Source organism: Diadema antillarum, unplaced genomic scaffold, assembly GCF_040938485.1.
Source record: "Diadema antillarum isolate AM-2024a unplaced genomic scaffold, OU_Dant_1.0 seq00001142_RagTag, whole genome shotgun sequence".
Classification (NCBI taxonomy): domain Eukaryota; kingdom Metazoa; phylum Echinodermata; class Echinoidea; order Diadematoida; family Diadematidae; genus Diadema; species Diadema antillarum.
The window spans coordinates 201,244-225,620 of NW_027271954.1; the positions used below are offsets into that span (position 1 = coordinate 201,244).

At 38.0% G+C, this 24,377-nt stretch overlaps 1 protein-coding gene across 1 annotated transcript; it reads left to right on the forward strand.

The window, feature by feature from the left end:
- The first annotated feature begins 421 nt into the window (after nt 1–421).
- On the forward strand, nt 422–24,119 carry LOC139744157 (interleukin-17 receptor D-like). The gene is made up of 8 exons (XM_071654612.1): nt 422–428; nt 2,719–2,832; nt 7,763–7,867; nt 9,142–9,288; nt 9,957–10,088; nt 11,380–11,508; nt 13,350–13,397; nt 23,212–24,119. The coding sequence occupies exons 1-8, from the start codon at nt 422–424 to the stop codon at nt 24,117–24,119; spliced, it is 1,590 nt and encodes a 529-aa protein (XP_071510713.1).
- Nucleotides 24,120–24,377: the final 258 nt, after the last annotated feature.

Genomic DNA, 24,377 nt, shown 5'->3' on the forward strand with positions numbered 1-24,377 from the left:
GTTCTTTTTAAGTTGCAATGTTTTCGATAAAAACTGCTTTAAAAAAAAGGACAAAAATTATATGAGAAATTATGGTATGCATGTATGTTTCTATTGTAACTTCATGAATATTCCTTCATGAATACAAGTGAGGTATTGCTGGAAAGGTTTTAGTTTGCTCCATCTTATGATGGACCTAATTTAAATTGTTTTGAAATTGGTACTTAGCCCATTTGTGACAGAACTCTTCAGTTATTCACTGACTGAATTATTTAACATGAATATTGTGTGGATGAAGGTTTTCGATGGTTATGAATAATAATCATAATCTTGGATCTCAAAAGGCTTTGTGATGACGCACTTGGCTATGCACAGTCTTTGCATTATGTACCCAGGTATTCTATATTATATGCATGCATACGAACAAAACAAATCCTCAGAAATGGACGGTGAACTTGAATTGATTTTGGCTCTTATTTGTGCATGTGTACCTCTTCTACTGCTGCTGACTGTTATGCTGCCAGCAGCTTGCATGCTTTCCTAAAACAACTGACATGCTCAGGAATGGATTCGAAATAGCTGATGAAAGTCTGATTTATGTCAGAGGGCATCCTGCGATCTGACCTTCACAATAAACAGAGGTCGGAGGTCAAGAGCTGGTTAACTCATTCTGGAAGTACTCCAGGTTATTATTAACTCCATATGTTGTTTTGGTTGTTTTTGTAAGGCGTATCAAACGTGCAACAGCATTCTTAAAATGGCTATTAGGAAGATTATGTGTGAATGGAAGGTGCAACCAAATGGATACTCAAAATACATTTACATTATAATGCTGGAGGTTGACGGTGTAGGCCTCTACTGATATTTCCCCATGTAGGCTTCCCCCCCCCCCCCAAAAAAAAAAAAAAAAAAAATAGAAATACTAATACTAATAATGAAGAATCATATCCATAACATTTGTAAAGCATATTATATATGGTTTGATGGACTTGTTTCATTGCTTTCCATTGTGATGTTGAGGTGTTGTTGGTTTTTTGTTTTTTCCTTTTCCTGTGTGACTCCACACATAGGCCCTAGAGGTTTATGTTCCTCGAAAAGAGGGTTGTTCAGTGTCAATAGAGCAACCGAATACAGTAGATCGTCAAAAATTTCAAATGAAATGTGACAAATCATGAGCAAATTATGATCTGGCGAATGGCTGTAAATCATCTGACATCATATCACACCCCTCGGCCACCTCAAAACACATACCCATCTACTGTCATGGGACTTTAATAGGCTGCATTTATCATCAACTTTCCTACATAGGTTTGAAACACATTTCAATACCCACAGTCAAAACATATTTGCAGAGGCCTTTTTTGATCACATTTCTCAAGTTGTTGCATCTATCTTATCTTTGTGAGTCGAGAGGAAGGCTTTGTCACTGCGCAGCTTCATTATGCAGTTTGACCCGAGGAGCCAGTGGCATTGGCATGTCCAAGCTATACATTTCAAAACGACTTTGCATTTTATTCATCTCCGCAGAAATTCGTATTTAGCTCTGATGTTTTTACGATCACACTTTTTTGTTGTTTCAGAAAGGCGTTTATAACCCCATCAAAATAGCTTTGTATTAGTCAACTGCCCAAATTTCTCTGAAAGTTGTTTAGAAACCTTTATTTTGCACCAAAAGTGAGTTGATAAAGGACCCCATGTGATCCTTTGCATAACATTCCCTGCATTCTCCGTATTACTAATCAAAAAGATCATTTGTCTACATTTTCCAATAATATCATAGAACTTAATATCTCTCTTTCTTTATATCTAAGATTATGTTTTGAGCAGAATCAATGAGACATTTCTTTGCAGATAAAAATGAATTATTTATGTTATTAATATTTATAACTATTTTGAACATGTTCTAAATAAAAAGATCTGCTCCAGCGTATCTATGTGAATCCATAGGAATAGCTTATGAATACAAAGAACGTCAAACATGTCACAAACTATTCTTGTACATGTATTACCAATGGATGCTAACATGTCTTAAAATTTTCAATTTTGTTGGGCATTTGATTGCTCAGTGTGCTCTTGTGTGATGGAGCCATAACATGCAATTAAAGCACAATCATTGAGAATCGTATGATTGATCGACAAGCCATGAAATTTGTGACACACCTGTGTTATGGAATGCAATTTGCACCTTATGGGTCTAGTGAGTAGAATCATTAGGGACTTTTAGATTTCGCATGTAGGACTTGGACTGCTGCGACGTGATGACGTCTTTTCATGATACTGCGCATGCTCCAGATTTTCTGGCACGTCCGTCCAAGAATCGAGAAAATGTCCTTGAGGGATTTCACATCCTCCCAGATTGAGGATGGGCAATGGGCGCACCGTGTATTTAGCATGACGATTATGACGTCACCACTTCTGTCGGACTAGTACTCACCGTCGACTGAAATCTAAAATGGTTTTACTCTGGCGTCGACGGGAGTCACCTGGAACAGTTGGCTCGCACTTTTGGGCAGCCTGCCCACTGCCCACTGTCCACACAATCTAAAAGTCCCTAACAAAGTCTGTGGACATCCTGTGCGACTAGACTAGGGTAGAAATGCAATGCAGATGTACAGGATTACAGATGAGTTCTTTTTCCAGTCTGAAACTGCTCATTGCTTTTGATAGTGGCTATTGTAAAGGAATGTCTATGTATGCTCTTCTTTGTATCTTTCTCATTTGTCTCTCTCACTTCACCAGATCATCCATGCAAATTCAATCCGTGCGCGGACCTTGGTGTCTGCAGCCTCGATGGCCTCAAATACGTCTGTGACTGCAACGACTCTGCCATAAACACGGGGAAGACCTGCAAACGTGAGTTGAGAGTTTATACTCCGGACCATCAGGATTCAAAATGTGTTTATTCATAAGTAGTTAACAATGAGATAATGATTATACTGTTGAAAAGATAATCATAATATTCATGACACCTAAGGTATCATCACTGTTATTATTATCATTGTTTTGATTTTTATGATTACCGTTAATGTAGATATTTTCATACGCAATATCGTTGTTGCTATTATCATCATTGTATATAATTTTAGCATAATACAATGTGAATATCTATATGGGTGAGAATTTTGAACGATGTACAATTGCCAATTTTTGTACCTTATGACATTCTTTCCCTTAGAACACGCCAGGATGATCTAAGAAACCAGATTTTTTCATGTCATCTCAAAGATTGGTAAATTTCCTTTCAGGAAATATATGGTTTGGTTGACTTTTGCCTGATATTTTTCATTTCACAAGGACTTAAAGCGTAAAAATACAGTAAAAACGCTATTTTCACAATAATTTTTGTTTTTCAAACTAATGATGTGCATTTTTAATGGTACGTGGCATCTAATATCTGACCATGTTCTGGATCTGACATATCATGGGTATGTACCACAAAATTATAAGAACTTTATGAGCACGTATAAAATTACAGAGAACAATTGAAATATCAAAGTCCTAAACAGACGAACGTCCGTGATGCTTTTATTTCTATCGCTGCTGCAAATTCTACTTTGTTGTCCCAACTGTAACGTATACGAAAATTTGGTGTTCCACCTAATGAACAAATAATGAAAAAATTGTACGTCTGCTGGCTGTACATGGGACGTAATATTCTTTTATGCAAAATTATACTCAGTTTTCGTCACGGACGTGCTTCCGCTATTTTCTAGTAAAGATCGTAGCCCATGAAACGTTATTGGCGATATTGTTCTGAGTCGTAATCAACTAAGATCTAGCAACACGATAATATGTTTGTTTTGAGTTTCTGTCCATCCTTTGTCAAATAGGAACCGAAATTATATTTTTAGACGAACCTCCAAGAAAAAAAGAACGTCCGTGATGATTAAAACGTTTTCGAGTGGGACACCATCTTGCTTCGATGGCGAAGGTGCATTTTACCTTAGGCTCTCTAGCCGAGGAGCTGCATGCCATTTTTGGAGCGGACTGAGGTTCGTCCGCAGTTTTTGGACCATGCAATTCACCAAAAACCAAGCATATAATTAATATTTTCTCTGAAAATTCACCTCCTGATCCCCCTCTGAGCAATACATATGTTGTAAGGATGTCAAATTTCTTATAATTTGCATTGACAATACCTTTTCAATTTTTTGAAAGAGTTAGGAAGGCTAGGTACTCTCTGCCGATTAGTTATCCGTCCTGGAACATGACCCTAGTAGTAGAACGAACGTCCGTGATAATTCCAGAGAACGTCCGTGACGTATGCAATCCCTCCGATAGGGATAACTTGTCCCGAAAGTGTCCTGTATTCTTTAAAACTTTTGGCTCGAATAGCGACAAATAAAGTTTTACAAAGTAGAAAATGAGTTTAGAGCAGTAGTTTCAGAATTTTTAAGGCGTTATGTGATCATGATGAACAAACAATTGAAAATTTACTCACAATTTTACGCTTGTTTTCCCTCTAATTATACAAAAAACAGCTAAACACTTAAAACAAAGTTATAGGAAAATGGAATTTTGCGTAATCCATAATTTCTGTGCGTTTGAATTTCTTTCTAATGAGGTTCTGGCGACGATTTGTACTGTTACAGGTTCTGAAAGTTTCGCTCACGGACGTTCTGTCCGAGAAAGGAAATTTCTGACAATTACAAATATATCACTGCACATAAGATTAATGTTAGTTGAAAATATTACCAAATCACCGAGCTGCTCATACCCGAAAGTGAATAGCGTTCAGCACTCAATTTACCTGTAATAACAAACGGAAAACGTTGTTTTCACGGATGTTCGTTGGTTGAATAAGTCAGTGGATTACATAATAGGAGAAAGAGGATCAGTGCCACTTTTTAGTGACAGGTGCTCTAAGTGTTTATCTTTTGAGTATGGTAGCTGCCGTCTCAAACAGAACACATCCAGTTTTGGTCTCCATAACGGACGTTCGCTGTAATTGTCATGATATTAAATGCCTTAATTCATTCTTATTTTTCTCTTCATGACGATTTTTTTCTCATTCCCTCAATAGCCTGAACATGCTGCGACCAAATAGAAAACAAAAAACAAAACAAAACAAACCAAAACAAATCCGAAAAGTGCTACGCAATCACATTCAGGATAATGACAGAAGAAGTCTGTAATGAGCATGTGTTGAATAAGAAACGGAAAAGTTTCAAAAGGACGTGGAAGCAGTTGAATGAAAATGACTGAGAAACAGAGAAGGGATCGAGCTCCAACACACAGAGAAAAGAATTGCCAGTGCACTTCCGTTATACCAAATTCTTCTGGAGAAATTTTTGTTTGTTTCTTTATGTTTTTTATTCATCGAAATGCCGTCACAAGCGAACAAAAATCATGCAGTATACAATTATTGTTTGATGAAAACACACAAATCCTCCGCTTATCATCAAATGATGTTGTTTTATACTCATCAATGAAAAGCAATATTCATTTGTAATTTTTTCCAAGATTTTTTTTTTTCATTCTACATTTAAGAGACAGAGAGATCGTCAATTTGTTTGTGCATTTTTGCTTACTTTGAAAACACATGTTTAAAAAAAGTAATGATTAAGAATAGGTTTAAGGTTGCACTTTGATACGTTCGCTCTTCCAAAGATTCGTTACTCCGATGTCCAAAGGTTTGTTATTCCAAAATGAAAAACAAAATTGTAGTTAATTCAGGAGGTTTGTCATTAGAAATGTTCTTCGAAAAATAGATATTAAGGATCATTGTTTTTAGGTCCGTTCTTCTAAAAGTGGAATTGGCCTAATATTCGTTTAGGTGAAAACGGTTATCATTAGGCTCTCAAATTGGAGGATTTTAGTTGTTAACTTGTTTCTCCACATTTGGATAAGCGAACATAATTTTTCACGTTCCAATTAATAAGCCTTTCGGTTAACCTTCGGAGATTCCTATCATTTACCGAATAAAAAAGCTTCATAATTATACGAACTGTATCAATTTTTGTATTGACAAACTGTATGAATAACGAGCCTCCGAAATGACGCGCTACAAAAGGTTTGTTATAACAAACCATATTGTATAATATCGAAGTCACAAACATCCATCCAAGTTATATGGACTTATTATGGGCTTGTTATGACGAAACTTCGCAGTATCGAACCAATTATCACTTCTGACTAATATAATAACACAATTCTCCTCGATAACAGTGTGTAACACAAGGAGCAAACACAGAGGGATTTCTTCCTAACGTATTCGTTTGCCCTCCCCAGCTAAACTTCGTATTTCTATAACGGAGCACATTTCTGTTGTTTTTCTATATTAATTCTTTGTCATAATTTTAGCTGTGACCATGTTCGTTATATAAAAAGCAAATTTTGCATTGTAGACTTTATAATTATAACAACTTTAGGACCTGAATATTTACTTCATGATAACGAAATTTTGATAATATATTCGTTCTCAAGGATGGACTACGTCACTGAGATTACACGTACGTTTGTACGTTCATTTACGAGAGATGGAATAATTGTTTTCTTTGATTCCCCAGTATGAGAAGATAAACAAGCTTATATAATTGAGAATTGGTAATATCTATTCAGGATTTTGCAGAGGAGTTTGTTCTCGACATGAAATTGCTGTTTGTTGTGAGTAGAATGCGTTTCCAACTCAAGAGAGCTGCATTGTTCAATATCTTGTTTGTTCCGAACGTCCGTGAGCTACATGCGAACCTCCGTAATGAAAACTATGCTATGTTTGTTGGGTTATAGAGACTGCCCAGATGAGATACATCCTAAAAAGGTATATTATTATTTGGGAGTGAGGATTAAAGTATGGGATAGCGAAATAAGAGGTGAAAATATTGAGTTTCTGTAAAATGCGCGTAAAGTTAAGAAAGTGTTTAGCGGAAGAGCAATATTTCCCAGAAATGACGAATTTAGTTAAATCATCAGTTGTCTACCATTACGAACAGGTTAAGAGTACAAGCTTGATATTCTGCAATCACGTACACATGTCCCTTGAGATATTTCGCTAGGATTTTGAACTGAATCAGATCTTTGGAAGCTATGTTAAATGGTATTCAAATGTATGTGCAGTACTATCCTCACGGACGTTCGCTGCTCTGGACATGGTAAACTTCAGTGGTGAATAAAAACTTGTTCCTCTGGGAAAATCCTAGTATAATTGGGTTCATGTTAAAGCTTGAGTTATACTCTTTCAGGTAAGATGAATGATTTGGAGAATTTCCTACTTTTTAAATTTTGCCTTGTTTTGGCTCAATTGTACATCGTTCAAAATTCTGACCCATATACACTGTATGTATCTGTATGGATTTCTTTGCCTTGAATTTTTGTGATGGACAGAAATCCAAATTCAGATGTTTTCTGTTTGAATCAGCAAATTTATGCATCTTTTTTTTTCTGTGAATAGAAAATAGCTTTTGCTTACGAGCAAAAGCAAAGAATAAAAGCCATCGTGGGATATACTATATGTTCTCAATTCATTAATTTCTAGCATGCAACAATATAACACAGAGATGAAGCTCAATTGTTTTTTACTTCCCTTTGATGAAAATGACGTCCCTGCAGCAAAATATAACTTCACCGATTTTGCTGATGAGCATCTGTTATAAAATTCCTGGAAAGTTTGTATTTTGTAATTCAGTATTATGAAGAGATATTTGTGGTGCATGTTGCATTTTCACCCTTTTACCTTTATATAGTTGGATGTAATGGCAGGGCAATTCCACTCATTAGTGATGAAATTTGTCCTGTGACTAATTTGTTTCCTGAATCTGTCTTTCTTTTTCCTCCTCATTACCAGCCAATCCATGCCAACCCAACCCATGTGATCCATACAGCACATGTGAAATCGATGAAGTCACATTCGAGCACCACTGCAGGTGCCCAAACGGAGTCACTTGCATCAGTAAGTTTTTGAAGACATTGAGTCTCCAGTAATCTTGCAGCTGAGATTCTCATTTTGTCCTTATCAAATTGGCAATGCCAAATGTTAGAACTGGTTAAATTCAGTGAATCCACACAGTAACAGATCCTTTTTTTTTTAATCATTGTCTATTTGAGACAAAAGAATTAACCTTAATCTCCTGAAATGTATTGCCAACGTAAGAATCAAAACTGTAGCAATTTTGAGACTTTTGACTTCTGACTTTTGTAAGTGAAATAAACTGCAGTACATGACCGAAATAGTGCTGAAAGGGAAAAAAAAAAAGTTTGTATCGTACCTTTTGAAGTACTTGCAATCAATGGTTAAAAATCATAATTTTTTCAATTCAGCTTTTTTTCATTTCCATTGAACAAAAATCGATAAATGGTACAAAGTATACCAACAAAAGGTAAAGAAGTATTGTGTAAATGCAAATTAATGTATAATAGTATAAAACAAACAATGCATATTTTGCAGAAATGACATTAAATAAATAAAATACCCGTAATGATTAAGAGTGATCCACAAAAAAGCTTAGCTTGTAGATATGAATCCCTGGGTAAACAATGTGCATATAACATAGCTATCCAAAATGTATCTACACTGAATAAAAATGTTTGCTAGCTATTTATGATAAAAGCATATTATCCGATTTTCCTCAAACTCTGAATGATGTGCTCTACTAACATTGCTGCATGCGCTCAACCCACATGTCTATGAAGGTGAACTTGTCCTTTCAAACAATATCACACAATTGCAAAAAACATCACCCTCCCCCCCCCCCCCAAAAAAAAAAAAAAAAAAAAAGAGAGAGAGAGAGAAACTTTACTTTATGGTTGAAAAGTTAGCAAGTCTGTACTGTTATAGCATTGTTCTTCAGACCTACAGCTTTAGGGAGATTAAGTTGTAATCTCAATTTTTTGTTTTTCATTTTAGTTTTTATTTCATTTATTTCTCTTTAATCAAAAATTAGGTCTCAGACATACCTGCCCATCGGCAAAGAAGCACTCCAGCACGCGTGTCGATCAGTCTGCGAACCTAGAACAGTAAAAGGTTAATCAACCATTATCTGATGAATGTGGGCCGATAAGTACTCATGGGAATAGTTGGGCGAGAATGTTCCTCCTTCATGTTCGTTCCTCCATCCTGGAAAACAGATTAATAGAGAATGTTTTTTCTGCAGTGATGCCAATCTGCACTGTCGTATTACGCCCTTTTTATGTTGTTGTTGTTGTTGTTGTTTTCCGCTGCTGCAGTCGACAAGTGCCAAACCAGTGAATACCCGCAGAGCCCCTGCCTGACTATGGCGGAGTGTCGTACTGACATGGAGGGAAGCACGACTTACTACATCTGCGAATGTCTGAAGGATTTCTCCCATTCAAACATCTCCAACATTTGTGCTGGTAAGAGTGCGTGGGGTTTCATAGACAAGTTAGTAGGGTCTCTGAGGTGGGAATTGTTATTTGGTAATTTTATATGAATTCTGGCAGTGCATCAACCCACTGGTGGCAGTAAAGAGTGTAGACGATGGTTCCATTTAGACGGTCATTTGATAGCAAAGGTAAAGGTTACATAGATAAATGTCAGTCTGCTCAACATTCATTCTCAAAAGTGAGATGAGTATCCAGTTTAAAAAAAAACTTTTTTATTTAAGCAGTCTGTTAGAATATCACCAAAGAGAAAACTACCTGTGTCCGTGCATTTAGTTTTCAATACTGATGAAGGAGAAAGCTTATTATTTATATTTGTTCTTCATTGTGTGTTTTTGTGTTTGTATAATTTTTACATTGTTTTAAAAGATAAGCAATAATTTCCTGTTTTCCACAAAAATAGATGAGAGCAGCACCTTGAGACATATTCTTGAGTTTTATTTACTTTAATGAACACTGAAAATGAGTTCTGAGTATTTTCAGGCAGGTGTCTATTGGAAATGTATGTTGTTGCAATATCAGTCCAGGGTTTAAATGCTCATACTAGCACAATAGTAATGTAGAACTGATGAGGGAGGTTTAATAGCCACATGACATCACATTCATTTTTCTTCCCTCTTTGTGCACTGTCCCTCCATCAGATGACACCTGTAACGGTGACAAATGCAACGAACACGGCAGCTGCGCCTTCAGGCGAACACCGGAAGGCGCCGAGTACAACTGCTCGTGCATGCCGGGCTTCGTCCGAGAGTCTGCTGATGGACCGTGCAAAAGTAATCCTGCTCTCCTTACTTTTTCTTTCGGGAGTGATGTGTGACACATTGTGGGATCCGGGCATTTTCATTGTTCCTTCAGATGGGTGGGGCTGAATAAATGCTGTTTCATCATCATCAACATGACCGGTAGAACCAGGGGGGCTCAGGCCCCCCCCCCCCCCCCAACACACACTTTTTTTGCACCATACAAAGGAAGTACATAAGGTGTCACCACTTGGGCCCCCCCCCCCCACACTTTTTTAACCCCAGGGCCCCATTGCATAAAAGTTACTATTGTGGTAACTTTGCCATCCAATGGTAACTACCATGGAATTCTTGATTTTGATTGGCTGTTGAGTATTGTTACCATGGTAGTTACCATTGGATGGCAAAGTTACCACAATAGTAACTTTTATGCAATGGGCCACTGAAGTGTGTAAGTGCGTAAGTGGCACTAGAAAGAAATAGATAGAAACCTTGAAGTGTGAGTGCGGTAAGGCTTCGTTTAGGCTTTGTTTTTGCGCTGAAGACCCTTCTCCCCCCCCCCCCCCCCCCTCCCCCTCCCCGGAAGTGGAATGAGAAAGATGAGTTCAAGACCTTTTTTTTTTGTTTGTTTTTTTGTTTTTGCTTGTCAGCTGAAGAAATCCGGAAGTGGAATGAGAATGAATGATGAGTTCAAACCTTTTTTTTTTTTTTTTTTTTGCTTGTCAGCTGAAGAAAACTTATACCCTGTTCAGAGTTCCCCTGTCTAGGAGGACCTCTGGAGGACATGCTAGATGAAAACTAGCTATTTTTTATACAAACTCAGTGGGTGGTAAGAGAGACCCCCGTTTAGAGCCCCCCTGTTGTCTAGAGTGAGGTCCACATACATTTCTATGGAAATCAGTGGACGGGTATTTTTTCCACCACAGTGCTGTTCACTGGAAGTGTGCGCTGTGTTTACGCTAGTGTGGTTTTCAGACCATTTTCTCACACTAATTTCCTTTTCAGAATATTAACTACTTCTAACGACAAAAGAAGTAGCAGGTTAAGCTGATGGGCCTTATCCTTTGAGAAAAACTGTGGCTTCGTTAAGGGCGGCGACAAAATCCGCGGAGGGTGCATTTTGTAAAAGGAGTACAGTTGGCAAAGGGTCTGAAAATGAGACTGTGTTCACACCGTGTTTGTGCCAAGACCGTTCAGAGTCCCCATCGTCTGGCGTGAGCACAGCACAACCTGTTGTGCTAGACAAAGTGCGACCCTGAACGGGGTATTACTCTCTGTCATTTCGTCTCTTCCCATCTACCTCACTCTTTTTCTTCTCCTCCAGAAGACACATCTCCAGAGATGTACTTACTCATTGCCTGTGCCCTCATCGTCCTCGCCATCATCATCGCCTTCAGCTACGTAATCAAGCGGATGCGCTCCAAGAGAAGCAATCCTCCGTACTCCACCCAGGGTGAGCGTTCTGCTCTTTGATGCAGAAAAATTTCTCTTTATGCACTTCCTCTTCATAGTAAAAGATGTCCTACGATTCTGTCTTAATTTATTGTTCTTGTTCTTGTATTGCTCTTGTTCTTGCAAATACAGTTTGCAATGCACATAAGCTAGAAGAAGAAAAATAAAATAATGGCAGGTAGTGGCCCTTTATTTCAGTGTTGTGTGAATTACAGCAAGTGTCCCAATGTTATCTCAGACATTCTATCCTTGGTGTCGGGGAGGGTAGACATTTCACGAAAATAATATGGAAAAACATCGCAAAATAATACACTGTTGGTGATGTAATATTGCAAATGTGAGTGAGATGATCGTTGCTCTCCAACTCATATTTTTCAAGGCAAATCAGAGTATGCCATCATTTACCTCGGGAAAGGACCTGCGAGTGGGTGTTTGTGTGTGTGTGTTGTGGGGGGAGGGCAAAGCAAACATTAGACCAATACCAACTGCCATCTCGAGACTAAACATGGATCTTGGAGGTGGGGGGGGGGGGGGGGGGGGGGGGCGGGGGGAGGGGAGGATTTAAACGAGAAAGGGCTGCAACCTTAGAGAAACTGAATGAATCACACAGAAAAGCACTATTGATGTAATCTCTCAGATCAAACAAACAAAATAGCACTGCTTTTGTATTGCATATGGGTATGGCTTTGCATAAATTTTGCATGTGGGGGAAGGAAGCACTTACATATAGAGCTTTATTTGTGCATTGGTTTGCGTTCATTTAATTTGCTCATTCATTATTTTGTTAGCTCGCATGCTCTTAGTCTGTAATATCAAGCTGTAGAAATTCTCAGCACTGGCTTTAATTCGATCCTGCTTGAAGGTTGTATAAAGAGACATTATGAGTTTATTAAAATTCATTTGCCATTGTGATCCAATGATACTGAAATGGACAGCTGTGTTTTGATTCTCCGTACTGACCTTTCAGTATTAAAGCCAGTAATGTCTATTTTTTTACAAAGGCATGGTGTTTGTGCTCTTTCCAGGAATGAGACATTTGGTTGATTTTTAGTGGTTCCAATTATTTTTTTGTGTACATCAGTTTACATTTATTTACTAGTTTCAGTGACCCTCAAAATCCAAAGTTTGAATCGTTAACAGCCGAGTGTTTTGCTCATTATGTATCTTGTATTATGGTGATGATAGTAAATGGCTGCAAGGGCAGTTGAGCTTGTTGTTATAGAAGAGTCTAACGTAAGCACTGCTCAATGCCATTGGCTGCACAAAACCGATTCTTCTCTTTAACCCGTTGCGTGCTTTGAGGTGGGGATGGGCTAGGGGAGCATAAAGTATCATCTTTTCAGGAAATCTTGATTTTTTCTGTCTTCCATGTAAATATGTTTTTCTGGCTACTCAAAAGAAGTTGCTCCAAGCTACTAGGTTACTAGATGACTACCGTACCATATGTATTTGTTAATAACTGTTGGGACAGGCTTTGAGAATCCAGTGCCTTCTAGCTTTAGCTTTAAATCCCATTTAATGATAGTAATGGTGAGGAAACATAATGTATGTAATTTGACAAATTTTTCAGAGATGTTGATCAAATAACGGTCCACATAGTCAAGTTTTCAAGAAAAACTGTAAGTGTAAACCATACTACCATTTCCCACTGGCTTTTCTGAGAATTAAAATGAGGGTTGTGAAACTAGCCAGAATTGTTGTGGACAATGATGCACCTCCCTGTTGTATACCCCATAAACACCAAGGCGTGCTTCAGAAATGTACTTTGCGAGATGTAATTGTCAACATCGAGGAAGAGGAACAGCCATGTTAGCATGTTTGTCATTTTGCATGCTCTTGCAGACACTCCAAATTCTTCCGAACATGGGTGTGGCACGAGAGATGATGAAGGTGGTATTACGTGAATTTATCTTGTATCAAAATTCTCCTTCTTCCCCCCTTTTTTTTAGTCAGATCTCAGCTCAGTTATCTTTGCATCTTCACTAGCTGGCTCGCTTTGTCGTCTTGCTGTCCCTGATTGACGTGTTCTCATTTTGTGATTGTGTTTGTGCTTTTTCATTCATTTGCTCCTCCGTTAACAGCTTTGCCAGCATACTGCATGTGCATGCATGTCAAGCTTAATGATGGTGGCAGGTGTGCTCTTCAAGGAAGAAATTTTACTAAAATTTTCCTATACCTTTATGCTGCTTCACCGGATTGCAAAAGATATAGTGAAGCGGAAAATCTGATAATTCCGTTCAAATGCAATTAGTCACGTGTGCAGCCTTGCAATTCCTATATCACGTTGTGATTTCACATGAGTAAAGTGATATGAAAAGAATGTACATGAAATTTTACAAATCTCCATTTGTTGGAGTGAATAGTACACCTTTCCTCGGCCTCTGTCTGAGATTTGTTAGAGCAAAAATAAAGCTCTTTGCTCTCTAGAAGAGCTAGGTCAAGTATGCTTTCCCATCATAGAAAATTGAACTTTTGAGAAATCACTTTAATCCCCCCCCCCCCCCCCTCAGTCGTTTTACTACTATATCAAGAAATCCACAGGGGGGACCAAATGGAATTCCCCAAAACAAGTTCACTACCTTTGTATGGACATTGATTTTTCTTGAAATTCAACTGAGTGTTTCACTAATCTCTTGACAATCCCTGAATCTGCATATGTATACATGTATCTTTAAGGACAATTTCTCTTTAACAAACCAAGTTTAAGAATTTGTGACTTGCATTCTTTTATAGCCACTGTCTGTGCTGTATTCCTACTTGCTCACATATCTCAAGTCAGTGGATTCACCTGCTAAAGGGAGAGACAGACAGACAGACAGAGAGGGAGAGAGAAAGAAAGGAAAAGAGAGAATATGAATAGATTTGCTACATGTATATTTAGGTCCTTTGATATCTAATCACTAACTAACGGCCATTCTTATCTGTAGACATATCCTTGATCTTTCTTTTCTCTCTTTTTCCTTTTTAATCTGGTGCCAAATAGAGTGTATGGAATCAAGCAATGGTCAAGAAACTTACATTAGATATCAAAGCGCATTAAGACACGTTATAGTGTGGCTTGATAATGTACAGTATATTTGTTTTACCTGTGCAATTAAAGAGTATATGGGTATTGTGCCCCTGGGTAAATGTGTCCTGATACTGACCATGGGTTATGATATCAAGTGTGATGATTGGTATATTTGCATATACAATGAATAAGTAGAAGGCTGAGCGCAAGTTATGCCTGAAGTGTAAAGTGAGACTCTAGGTCATACAATTGTACAGTGTAGCTGTTTGATGGCAAATTTCTAAAATGGCACAAATTAATTGTTTGCTCTGAATAGTATGGAAGAGGACACTTTTTGTATGATAATCGGTATTGTGTGTTTTGAAAATAAAGAGAGCTGATCTAAAATATCAAGCAGCGTATGTTTCCCCGAAGAGGAATCCCTGGAACTAATGTGTAATTTGCTCACGATGCAGCCAACTGAAATATGCACACAAAGTCAAAAACATTCAAACAATTGTTACTATGTGTGACAACACCATCATAATGTGCTTTATAGATCCAGCAATATGCGGCGTTCAAAACATTTTCAGACTTTGAAATTTTGACAGACAAAATCAAACTTGAGATTTGAAAACATTTTTTTTTCTTTAATGTATCAGAAGTGAATTATCCTGTTTTGTAGTTTTTGCCCTCAAAATTAGTGACTTAATCAGGGTGTTGTCCTGATGGTGTTGTGTCATTCTTCTACTGTGAGCTGCCTTTCTAAACTGAAGTGTGGTGTGTTAGAATAGCAAGATTATATTATAGCTGTAGATTGTAGAAAATGGGAGTGACTCCTTCAAGTTCTTCCCCCTGCGCCTGATTATTTTACATTCCATTTGCATTTTCTTTCCATTCACATGCAACCAACGGTATTGCTAATTGTCTCTTTGCCTGGACCTACAAGTATGTAGCTTGCTCCGCATGTAGATATATATGTGCAACTAACCATTTGCTTTCAACTCTAGCAAAAATACAGTTGTAGATAGCCCTGATCTGTAAAAAAATATCTCCCGTTTTCATAATGTCTACTCCAAGAAGAGACATGCATCTGGAAGTAATGTAGCTTTCTAGATGCCTCCATTCTTTGTGATCTCAGACTGTCTGTGTGTCTGTGTGCGAGTCTGTATACATGTATTTGTCTGTGCATTATCATTTGTGTCACTTGATATGTTTGTTTACAAACACTCAGGGATGACCCATTTTGGGGTCAGAGGCTAAAGGGTCGAGGTCCAAGGCCAGAACTTTGCTGTTTGATAAGCTTTTAGAAGTAGCCAATGAAATTCTTGAAAATTTTCATTGAAAAATTACCTGTAAGATCTGACAAAGTACTTTTTGAACATGTTTTATTTTTGTTAATTGGTCAGCTCTTCTGATGGACCGAAATCTGTGGAGTTTTGTTATCTTTTTGCAATTAATATAGCAGTATTCAGAGAAACTCTGTCAAATTTCCACTAAAAAGCATTTCGGACCTCTTCATCAAGAAAGTCTTGAAATTGATATGCATCACTAGTCAAGGGTCAGTGTTCAAGATCATATCTTATCAACACTTCTCCATGAATAGTCCAGATTCATTTTAAAAAATCTTATCTGAAAAGGTGAAAAGAAAAAGAATGACATGAAATACAGATGTATCTTACAGCTGTTTCAGAAAAGGCATTGAGACATTAGTACAAGTGATATTTATGCTCTCATGTCCTAAATTAAATGGATTTTGCTCCAAGTAATACGTAATTCAGCTGAAAATGTTCTAATTTTTATTGTTTCTTTCAGCTGATGCTCATTAATTCCCACAAACAGGATGGCTCATGTAGCACTTGTCACTTTCTCACCTTTTTTTTTCTTTGTGATGTCATAGCTGTTCTTAATCATAGACAGGTACAAGATAACCCTGCCCCCCCCCCCCCCCCCCCATCAAACATTGTAGATCCTGTCTCCCATGTCTTCACTGTCACGTGATCGTGAAGTGATGTTGGAGAAGCCATCTTTTTTTCTGTGGCGGAAGCAAACTTTAAACACAGGAGATTTGCCTGCCGTCTTCACAGCGGCTTTCATTTCCCCTGCCAGCCTTGCCTCGCGATAGAACTAACCAACAATATTTCAAGGACAGGAAAGCTAGTGAGAGTATCAACTGATGCTTGCTTTGAAAGCAGGGATTGTATTGTATTGCCCTTTCTATGACTGCATTAAGCAGAGGGTGCAACGTTGTCTACAAAAGTGGGTGGGTCTGGGGAGATTAGGAAGCTAAAATACTAATGGTATGGCATTTTATTAGGTCAACGCTGCTAACCCTACTCTTGTTATTATCATACCGTCCATGTCCTCCATGTGAACTGAATGTGCTGGTGGGTATGTGTGCATTATCTGTACTGTGCGAAATCAGTAAAAAAACAAACAAACAAACAAGAAGTTTATGTGCTTTGTCCGTAATATGTTACACTCCCTCCCAGTATAGAGTTGAGGGATGTATACTGGCTACATGTAATGATTCTGGATGAATGGACACAATGATGTATTACAGATAAATGCTGGTTGATAGATAGAAAGATGAAAATAGACAGACATATGGATCATATTACAGTAATCGCAGTGAATCTTCATCACCATGATAAGCTGACAAGAAAGCCAATCGATAATTTTTCTGATTTTGTTATTGGAAAGTTTCACCAGACTTCAAGGTTGCCAGTAATACACTATTTGCCCCATTCTAGTTACAAAGCCCCATACGGAAACAGCGAAAAATCTTATCACCAGATAAACTTACTTTTTGGGAAATAGGTTCTAAGTGCAGTTGAGCATACAGGAGATATTCAAAGACAATTTAACACTAGGTCCATTAAATTGACCATAGTAACATGCTTTAGAAAAATTGAAGAATTTCAACACATTTTTTTTTTCTTTGAAATTCAGACAAAAATGTGACTAGAAACTTATCTTACTTTTGATGTTTGAATAAACATGCCCTTTTCCCCAAAATATTTCAACCATGTCACATTCTTTTTAAACAATTTTGTCTGCTTTAAAACCTGGCACTTTTGTCAGGGTTATATGTGACTTTGGGTCACATTTTCTCTGAGTTGACTTTTCAGTGTTCAGAATGGATATAAAATAGTGTGGAAAAAGAAAAAACACATGTGTCTTACCTCACTAACACAGAGAGATAGGGCAAAAGAGAAGAAAAGCTGCGAAAGGTAAAATCCCAAATACTGAGAAACTAAGTGGTTTTTCATGTGCTGCCGGTAGTTACTGAAAACTCATCAAGAAAAGGCTCTACCGGTATATATTCATCATTCGATTACTGCATTCGCCACATACGCCACATGTTTTGCAAATCATGACTCCTGAGACAATTTCATGAGTGGTTGAACTTTGCGATAAGAGAACTGCTGCTGCAGAATGAGAAATAAGTACACTATCCATTTTTCAAAAATTGTACTGATAATTTCACATAGATCGGCCAGCTCTTGGACTTTAGAAAGTGACACCGCCGCAAAATTTATGACATATTGTGTGACAGTTTACTTTTAATACGACTAAGATGGCCTCAGCTTGCTATGATGAATGGGTACACAATGAAAAGCTAGGTAATCGATCAAAATGTGACTTGAAATGAGGGAGAAAGAGATATCAAGATCACAATAGATAGGGGGAGGGGGAAAGAAAACAAATGATTTATTAAGGGCACTTTGCTGCTCTTCACATTCGAGTCCTGTGACGTACTTCTGATCCAACGTTTTCCCAGGGATCAGCTAAATACTGACTATTAGTATAAAGTTGCCTGGTTCCCAAACAGAATGAACCATTTTGTCCTGGAACAAAAGTAGACTGTAGCCAACTTTAAAAGTCTAGCAATTTTTATGCCTCCGCCACAAAGTGTCGCTGGAGGCATTATGTTTTTGGGTTGTCCGTCCTTCCGTCTGTCCGTCCTTCCGTCCTTCTGTCCTTCCGTCCGTCCTTCCGTCCGTAATCAATTTTGTGGACAGCGTATCTCAAAAACCGTTAGAGGTATCCTAATGAAACTTGGCATGTATATGTATGAGTGGGCGAAGTTGTGCCTATCAATTTTGGGGGTGCACATGCTCAAGGTCAAAGGTCAAAAGGTCAAGGTCAAATGCTCAAAATTTCACTATTTCCCCTATATCTCTTCAATGCCTGGAGGAATTTTCTTGAAACTTGGTGTATACATGAACTACCAAATAAAGATTCCCCAGAGAGAGTTTTGGGTCATGAGGTCAAAAGTCAAGGGTCAAAGGTCATGTGAAAAATGTTAAAATTTCACTTTTTTCTCCATATCTCACAAATATTTCAAGGTATCTTCGTGGCACTTAGTATTATATGCATGTACTGACTTGCAGTGATCATGTAGGGATTTTAGGGGTCATGGGTCAAAGGTCGTGGGTCAAAGGTCGAGGTCAACTTGAGCATCAAAATGCCATTATTTCCCTCTTATCTATGCAATGCCTGCAGGATTTTTTCTTGAAACTTAGTGTATGCATGTATTACCCAGTATAGATTCTCTGGGAAGTTTCTTGTCAAAAGGTCAAAGGTCAAGTGAAAGTGTTAAATTTCACGGCTTTAAACTTATAAAAGAGTCAAAAGTTGGGTACAAATCCCCAGATAACTGCACTCTTATTAGACAGTATAGCCATTCATCCAAATAAACCTAGTTCAAAGAAAGTGAACATCCAATGAATGTGTGACAAACCTGTCACTTTAATATTTTGCCAGTTATGTGAAACTATCATCACACATTGTCAAGGCATTGTGCTATAGACCTATTCGGAGAACCATACATTATGGCGGAGGAATACCAGTCGCCATAGCGACATTTCTAGTTATAATATTAAACCATGATACCTTTTTTTGGCTCGCATGTCTTGTAGCTAACAGGAGTTGTTAATCAGTATTTGATTAAAGTGATGTATGAATGATTTCTTGCTCAGAACTTTATCTCATGTGAACGGTGCCTTCTCCTGAACATTTTTTAATGATAACTTTAATCACTGTTTTATCTTTTGTCGATTATTTGTGCCTTCTACAGTTCTTTTTCTTTACAGCAATCTACATAATCATCACACACATCAAAAGGCAAACTCATTAAACCACAAAGTGCTTTGTAGGGCTTTGGAGTAATAACTACTTCTGAGAAATTGATGAAAGCAACAATATGGTGTCAAATATATATTCAGCAGCTGCATAAAACTCTGTAATAATTATATCAAGAAAGAATCTTGCCATCATTCTGATAATCCTAATATTAATCAAAGTGTAACTAACTTAGTTGAAGTATCATTTTCTGTGTTTACCCTTGTATTTTATTAGCATTATCGTCCTATTATCATAATCCAAACCCCAAACTGTGGTGCAGCAATGATGTAAATATTTGATGTTTCATTTTTCTGTTGATCCTAACTTAAAACCCTACGTATTTTCTCTTGCTTGCTTTGATAGTGAGGAACTTGTCATATGTTAGATGCCACTGAAAATTTCTTGATATATGCCTCAGAGAGAGAGAGAGAGAGAGAGAGATGCAAGCTACATGAAATCAAATTAAAATAGTACGTGGAATTCTGATGGATATTATAATAGAACATTTTACCACTGAAAAGTAATATAAAAAAAACAGCAACACCCAAACAAATATATACAAACAGTATGTAGCTGAACTCGTGTTATATATATCATGCAGTCAGGTACATAGAAAATGCATTCTGTTCATATTTTTTATTTCTGAAGGGGGAAAAAAATGAATATACATATAGTAGTTAAATAAAAATGTTCCATTGGTAACAACTCTAAGCTCTAATTCAACAGACAATATATATGTCATATGAATAACATGAGTTGATTGATAATTGCAAAATTTCACCATTGCACCAAATTATGATCTATGACACAAACATGATATATATCCTTGCCAAGATGAGAAACATTTCATGATTCTTCTTGAAAAAGAAAAATAATAACTTATAATTCCATAGATTTCATTCTCCATTGCAAATTTATGTGATCATAAGATCATCCTATGCAGGCCCCAATGTGCTAAATATTATGCTTGCAAAATATTGTAGCACTTACAGTGTAACAAAAGTAATGATCACTTGAATACTGTAAAACGAGGAATTTTCACTTGCATTTTAATTTCGCGAATTTCATGAGCGCCAAGATTAGCGAAATTAAAATGTACGCGAAAATTTTTGTCTATGCTTTATGCATTGAATGGCAGTGGCAGTTCGCGAAAATTTCATGCCACAAAAAAGGCCGTCAGCTCCAATTCGCGGAAAATTCATGCCGCGAATATATCATGTTTTACAGTATAAGTAGGATTCCGAGCTACACTGTATTTCCTGGGCATCTAAAAATAAAATTCATGACTTTTTGGTTCCTGTTCTTTGGATGTAAGAGACATGGTATCACCTAAGTGATACTAATGGAAATACACAACATGAATTGCTTTAATAGAAACATGATATCAAGTTTTTTATAATTGTTTTATAGTATACAAATGATGCGCAGGATAGAGTGCATTAGTGGAGATATAGAGCACTCGAGGGTATCTACAAATGTGAAACATGCACGAGGCGAAGCCGAGTGCATGTTGCACTACATTGTAAATACCCGAGAGTGAGCTGCATCTCCACTAACGCCACAAAATAATCCTGTTCATCATTTGTTTTATAAAATGGGTCGAAAACTAACAGCATTTTTCACGTACCTTTGTGGGTCAATACCAGTTAGCTACATGTAGCACTAGCTCAAGTCAAAAAGTCAAGATGTCCGAAGATGTTCGTCCCAAACATATTACGCACGTCACACTCGGAAATCCCGCACATATAAGTACTGTGAGCGTGTTGTACGTATAAGAGTATACGTATGCCACATGTATGCACAAGAAAGGCCGGCTGGCAGCCCGAACTACAAGTTGTTTACAGGATTGACAGCGCGTATAGTAGCGCACGATGCACTTGTAACAACTGATTGAGTGCGCACTGCTAGTGTAAACATTGTGACGTCAGGACGAACATGTTAGTGAGAAATTAATGCACACACACGTGACTCATTTCAGCGCTTCCAATTGGCTACATTCTTGAACCCATTTTATAATGTATGTTATTATTATTATTATTATTATTATTATTATTATTATTATTATTATTATTATTATTATTATTATTATTATTATTATTATTATTATTATTATTTTACTACTACTACTACTACTACTACTACTACTACTACTAATACTAATACTACTACTACTGCTATTACCATTATTGTTACATGTATTATCATCACCATCAATCACTGTCATATTAAGAACATATTAAGAATCCTTAGTTACTTTTAATGCAGAGTTTTCACAACAGTGATTTTGTACCAAGAAAACATGAAATGAATATTTATCAAATGAAAAAGAGGCAAAAGACGGAAGGAGGAATGGTTCTCAATTTGCTGACAAAGCCACTTTGCACATTGTATGTAGAAAAGATGCACAATCATGGTATTTCCAAAGAATGATCTCTTTGTATTTTCATGTATATTCATATGTTTATGTGTGTGTAAACATGTGTTTGTGTGTGTTTTGGCCCATTGTCTAATTGTGCAGACTAGAAGGAAAATTAACATAAATGTAAAGTGGCTACATGCTTGCCTGTGTTTGTTCTGTGTTTGCAGATCAGAAATGTAGTAGTAGTATTTGTTCAATGCGCAAATTCTTTTATGTATGTACCATTTCTGAACATAATAGTAAATGATGCATACACATGAGCATTACCAGTGCTGAGAGGCAGCTCTTGCTAATATCCCATCAGAGAGAAGTAGCATTCACGGTACTAAATGCTGCTAGGTTACATGAAGATCTGGAATATCTGGTTCTGGAGTTTGAATTCATGAAAACAGGCCGTAGTAATTATGGAGGATCTCAAAAAAGAATGGCATAATTGTAGCCGTGAATACCAATTCAAAAAATTTGCTTTCCACTTCACAGCACGATGTTTAAGTTGTGCGATTACCTGCTTTTTTCATGCACAAACTGGACATTGATAAAAGTCTTGAGTGTTCGTAGAAAAGGAATTAACACTCTAAGATCCCTTTCATCTCTCTTCCCTTAGTAGGCCCCTATATAGGAAGACGTTTGAAGCCAAACATTTAGATATATGATCAACCGCCACCTTTCCCTGTTAAAGTCAGTCAGGGGATGTTTTGTGATTAAATTGTCAGTTTTATGAAGCATGTTGTACTAATGCTTTGAATTGACATATTTCTTGTAAATGCATATTCATGTGTACCGGTGACTGCCTCTGTAGCTACAGAACCTATCATTAATTTGATAACTAGGTTAATGTGCTGGCTTGCTTTCTTACAATGTCTGCTGCAGGCCATTGGAAATATGTCTTGTACATCATTAAAAAGCTTGATGTTCAGTGAATTTTAGGAAATCTGAAATCTGGAATTTGATGCTTATAACAACTAAATCGGACTTTGCTGGTGATGGGGTCACAGGTAGTTGGGACAGATACCAAGAACCGTGTGATGAGGAAAGTTTTATGAACTTTGGAAGGCTTGGAGAGGTACATTCATTAGACTGGCACCATACACCTTTGTTTTTAGTGCCCTGAATACATGGTCCAAGATTATAATTATATTTGTTGTTTTCTTCATGTCCCTTTGCAGTCTCAGGACTGGAGCCACCCTACCAACCTGTCCACTCAGATGAGAAGAGAGTGCTCATCATCAGCACCGAGGAGTCAGAGGAGCACAAGGATGTCGTCCAGAAGTTTGCGGCGTTCATCAGGGAGCACGTCGGTGTGGTTCCCATCCTCCCCTCCCAGCACAAGATGGAGATCCAGAAGTCTGACCTGGAGACCTGGCTGAGCAGTCAGAACCAGCACGCCTTCAAGGTGGTCTTCATCTGCTCGCGGGGGACACGCGAGTGGTGGAACGCGGCCAAGTCGGGCTGCAACTCGCTGGTGGGCGCCTCCATCTTTGGCGACCCCTTCCAGAAGATGGTGACGATCACGAAGAAAGAGCGAGAGACCATCGGCGTGAAAGGCAAATTCCTGACGGCGTACTTTGAGGATTACGCCACGTGGGAGGACATTCCAGAGTTCCTGAACGACCGCCCGTGCTACAATCTCATGCACGATCTGGGTGAGCTCAGCTTCGCTCTGCTCAACAGAGAGAAGGACACTCCGACGTCCAAGCGTCGCATGCCTGAAGTTGACAACTATGACTTGCAGCCAGAAGGGAAGGCGCTTGTGCAAGCTATCAAGAGGGTAGCATCTCTCAACAGAAGAAACTTTCAACCACCACACCCTCCACAGGACATGCCAGTGACCAGCAGGCAGCCCCTGGAGCTCTTTGATCCTCAGGACCCGCTGGATTCCCGGGAAGCGGTCCCACTGGATCTGATGGAGATTCCGGGCGACGATCCGGGAATGGAGTCCATCCGCGGGATTTTCTCCTCGACAGTTGCGGAAGTCGGGGACAAGCACAGTGCTGGAGCCAGTGATGAGAACATGGACTCGGGCTTCGACACCTTGCCGTCACCATCGCAGAATGGCAGCGCCTCAATGGTCTGACAGTGCAATGACCTTATGCCGACACTTCCACCTTAGCACACAAAAAACTCAAATATGAGAGAGATGTATGCTTGTCCATGAAGAGGTATCACAAATTAAGCGGTGTGTTGTAATATTGTCACTTCTGATGTCATGATATTTCTGGAATATACATTTTAAAAAAGAAATGAACCAAATCGTGCTATTAAGTGGAAAAGTTCTGGTTTGAGTGGAAGGATAAAAAAAACAAAACACATTTGTCCCTGCCTGCCTTGTGAC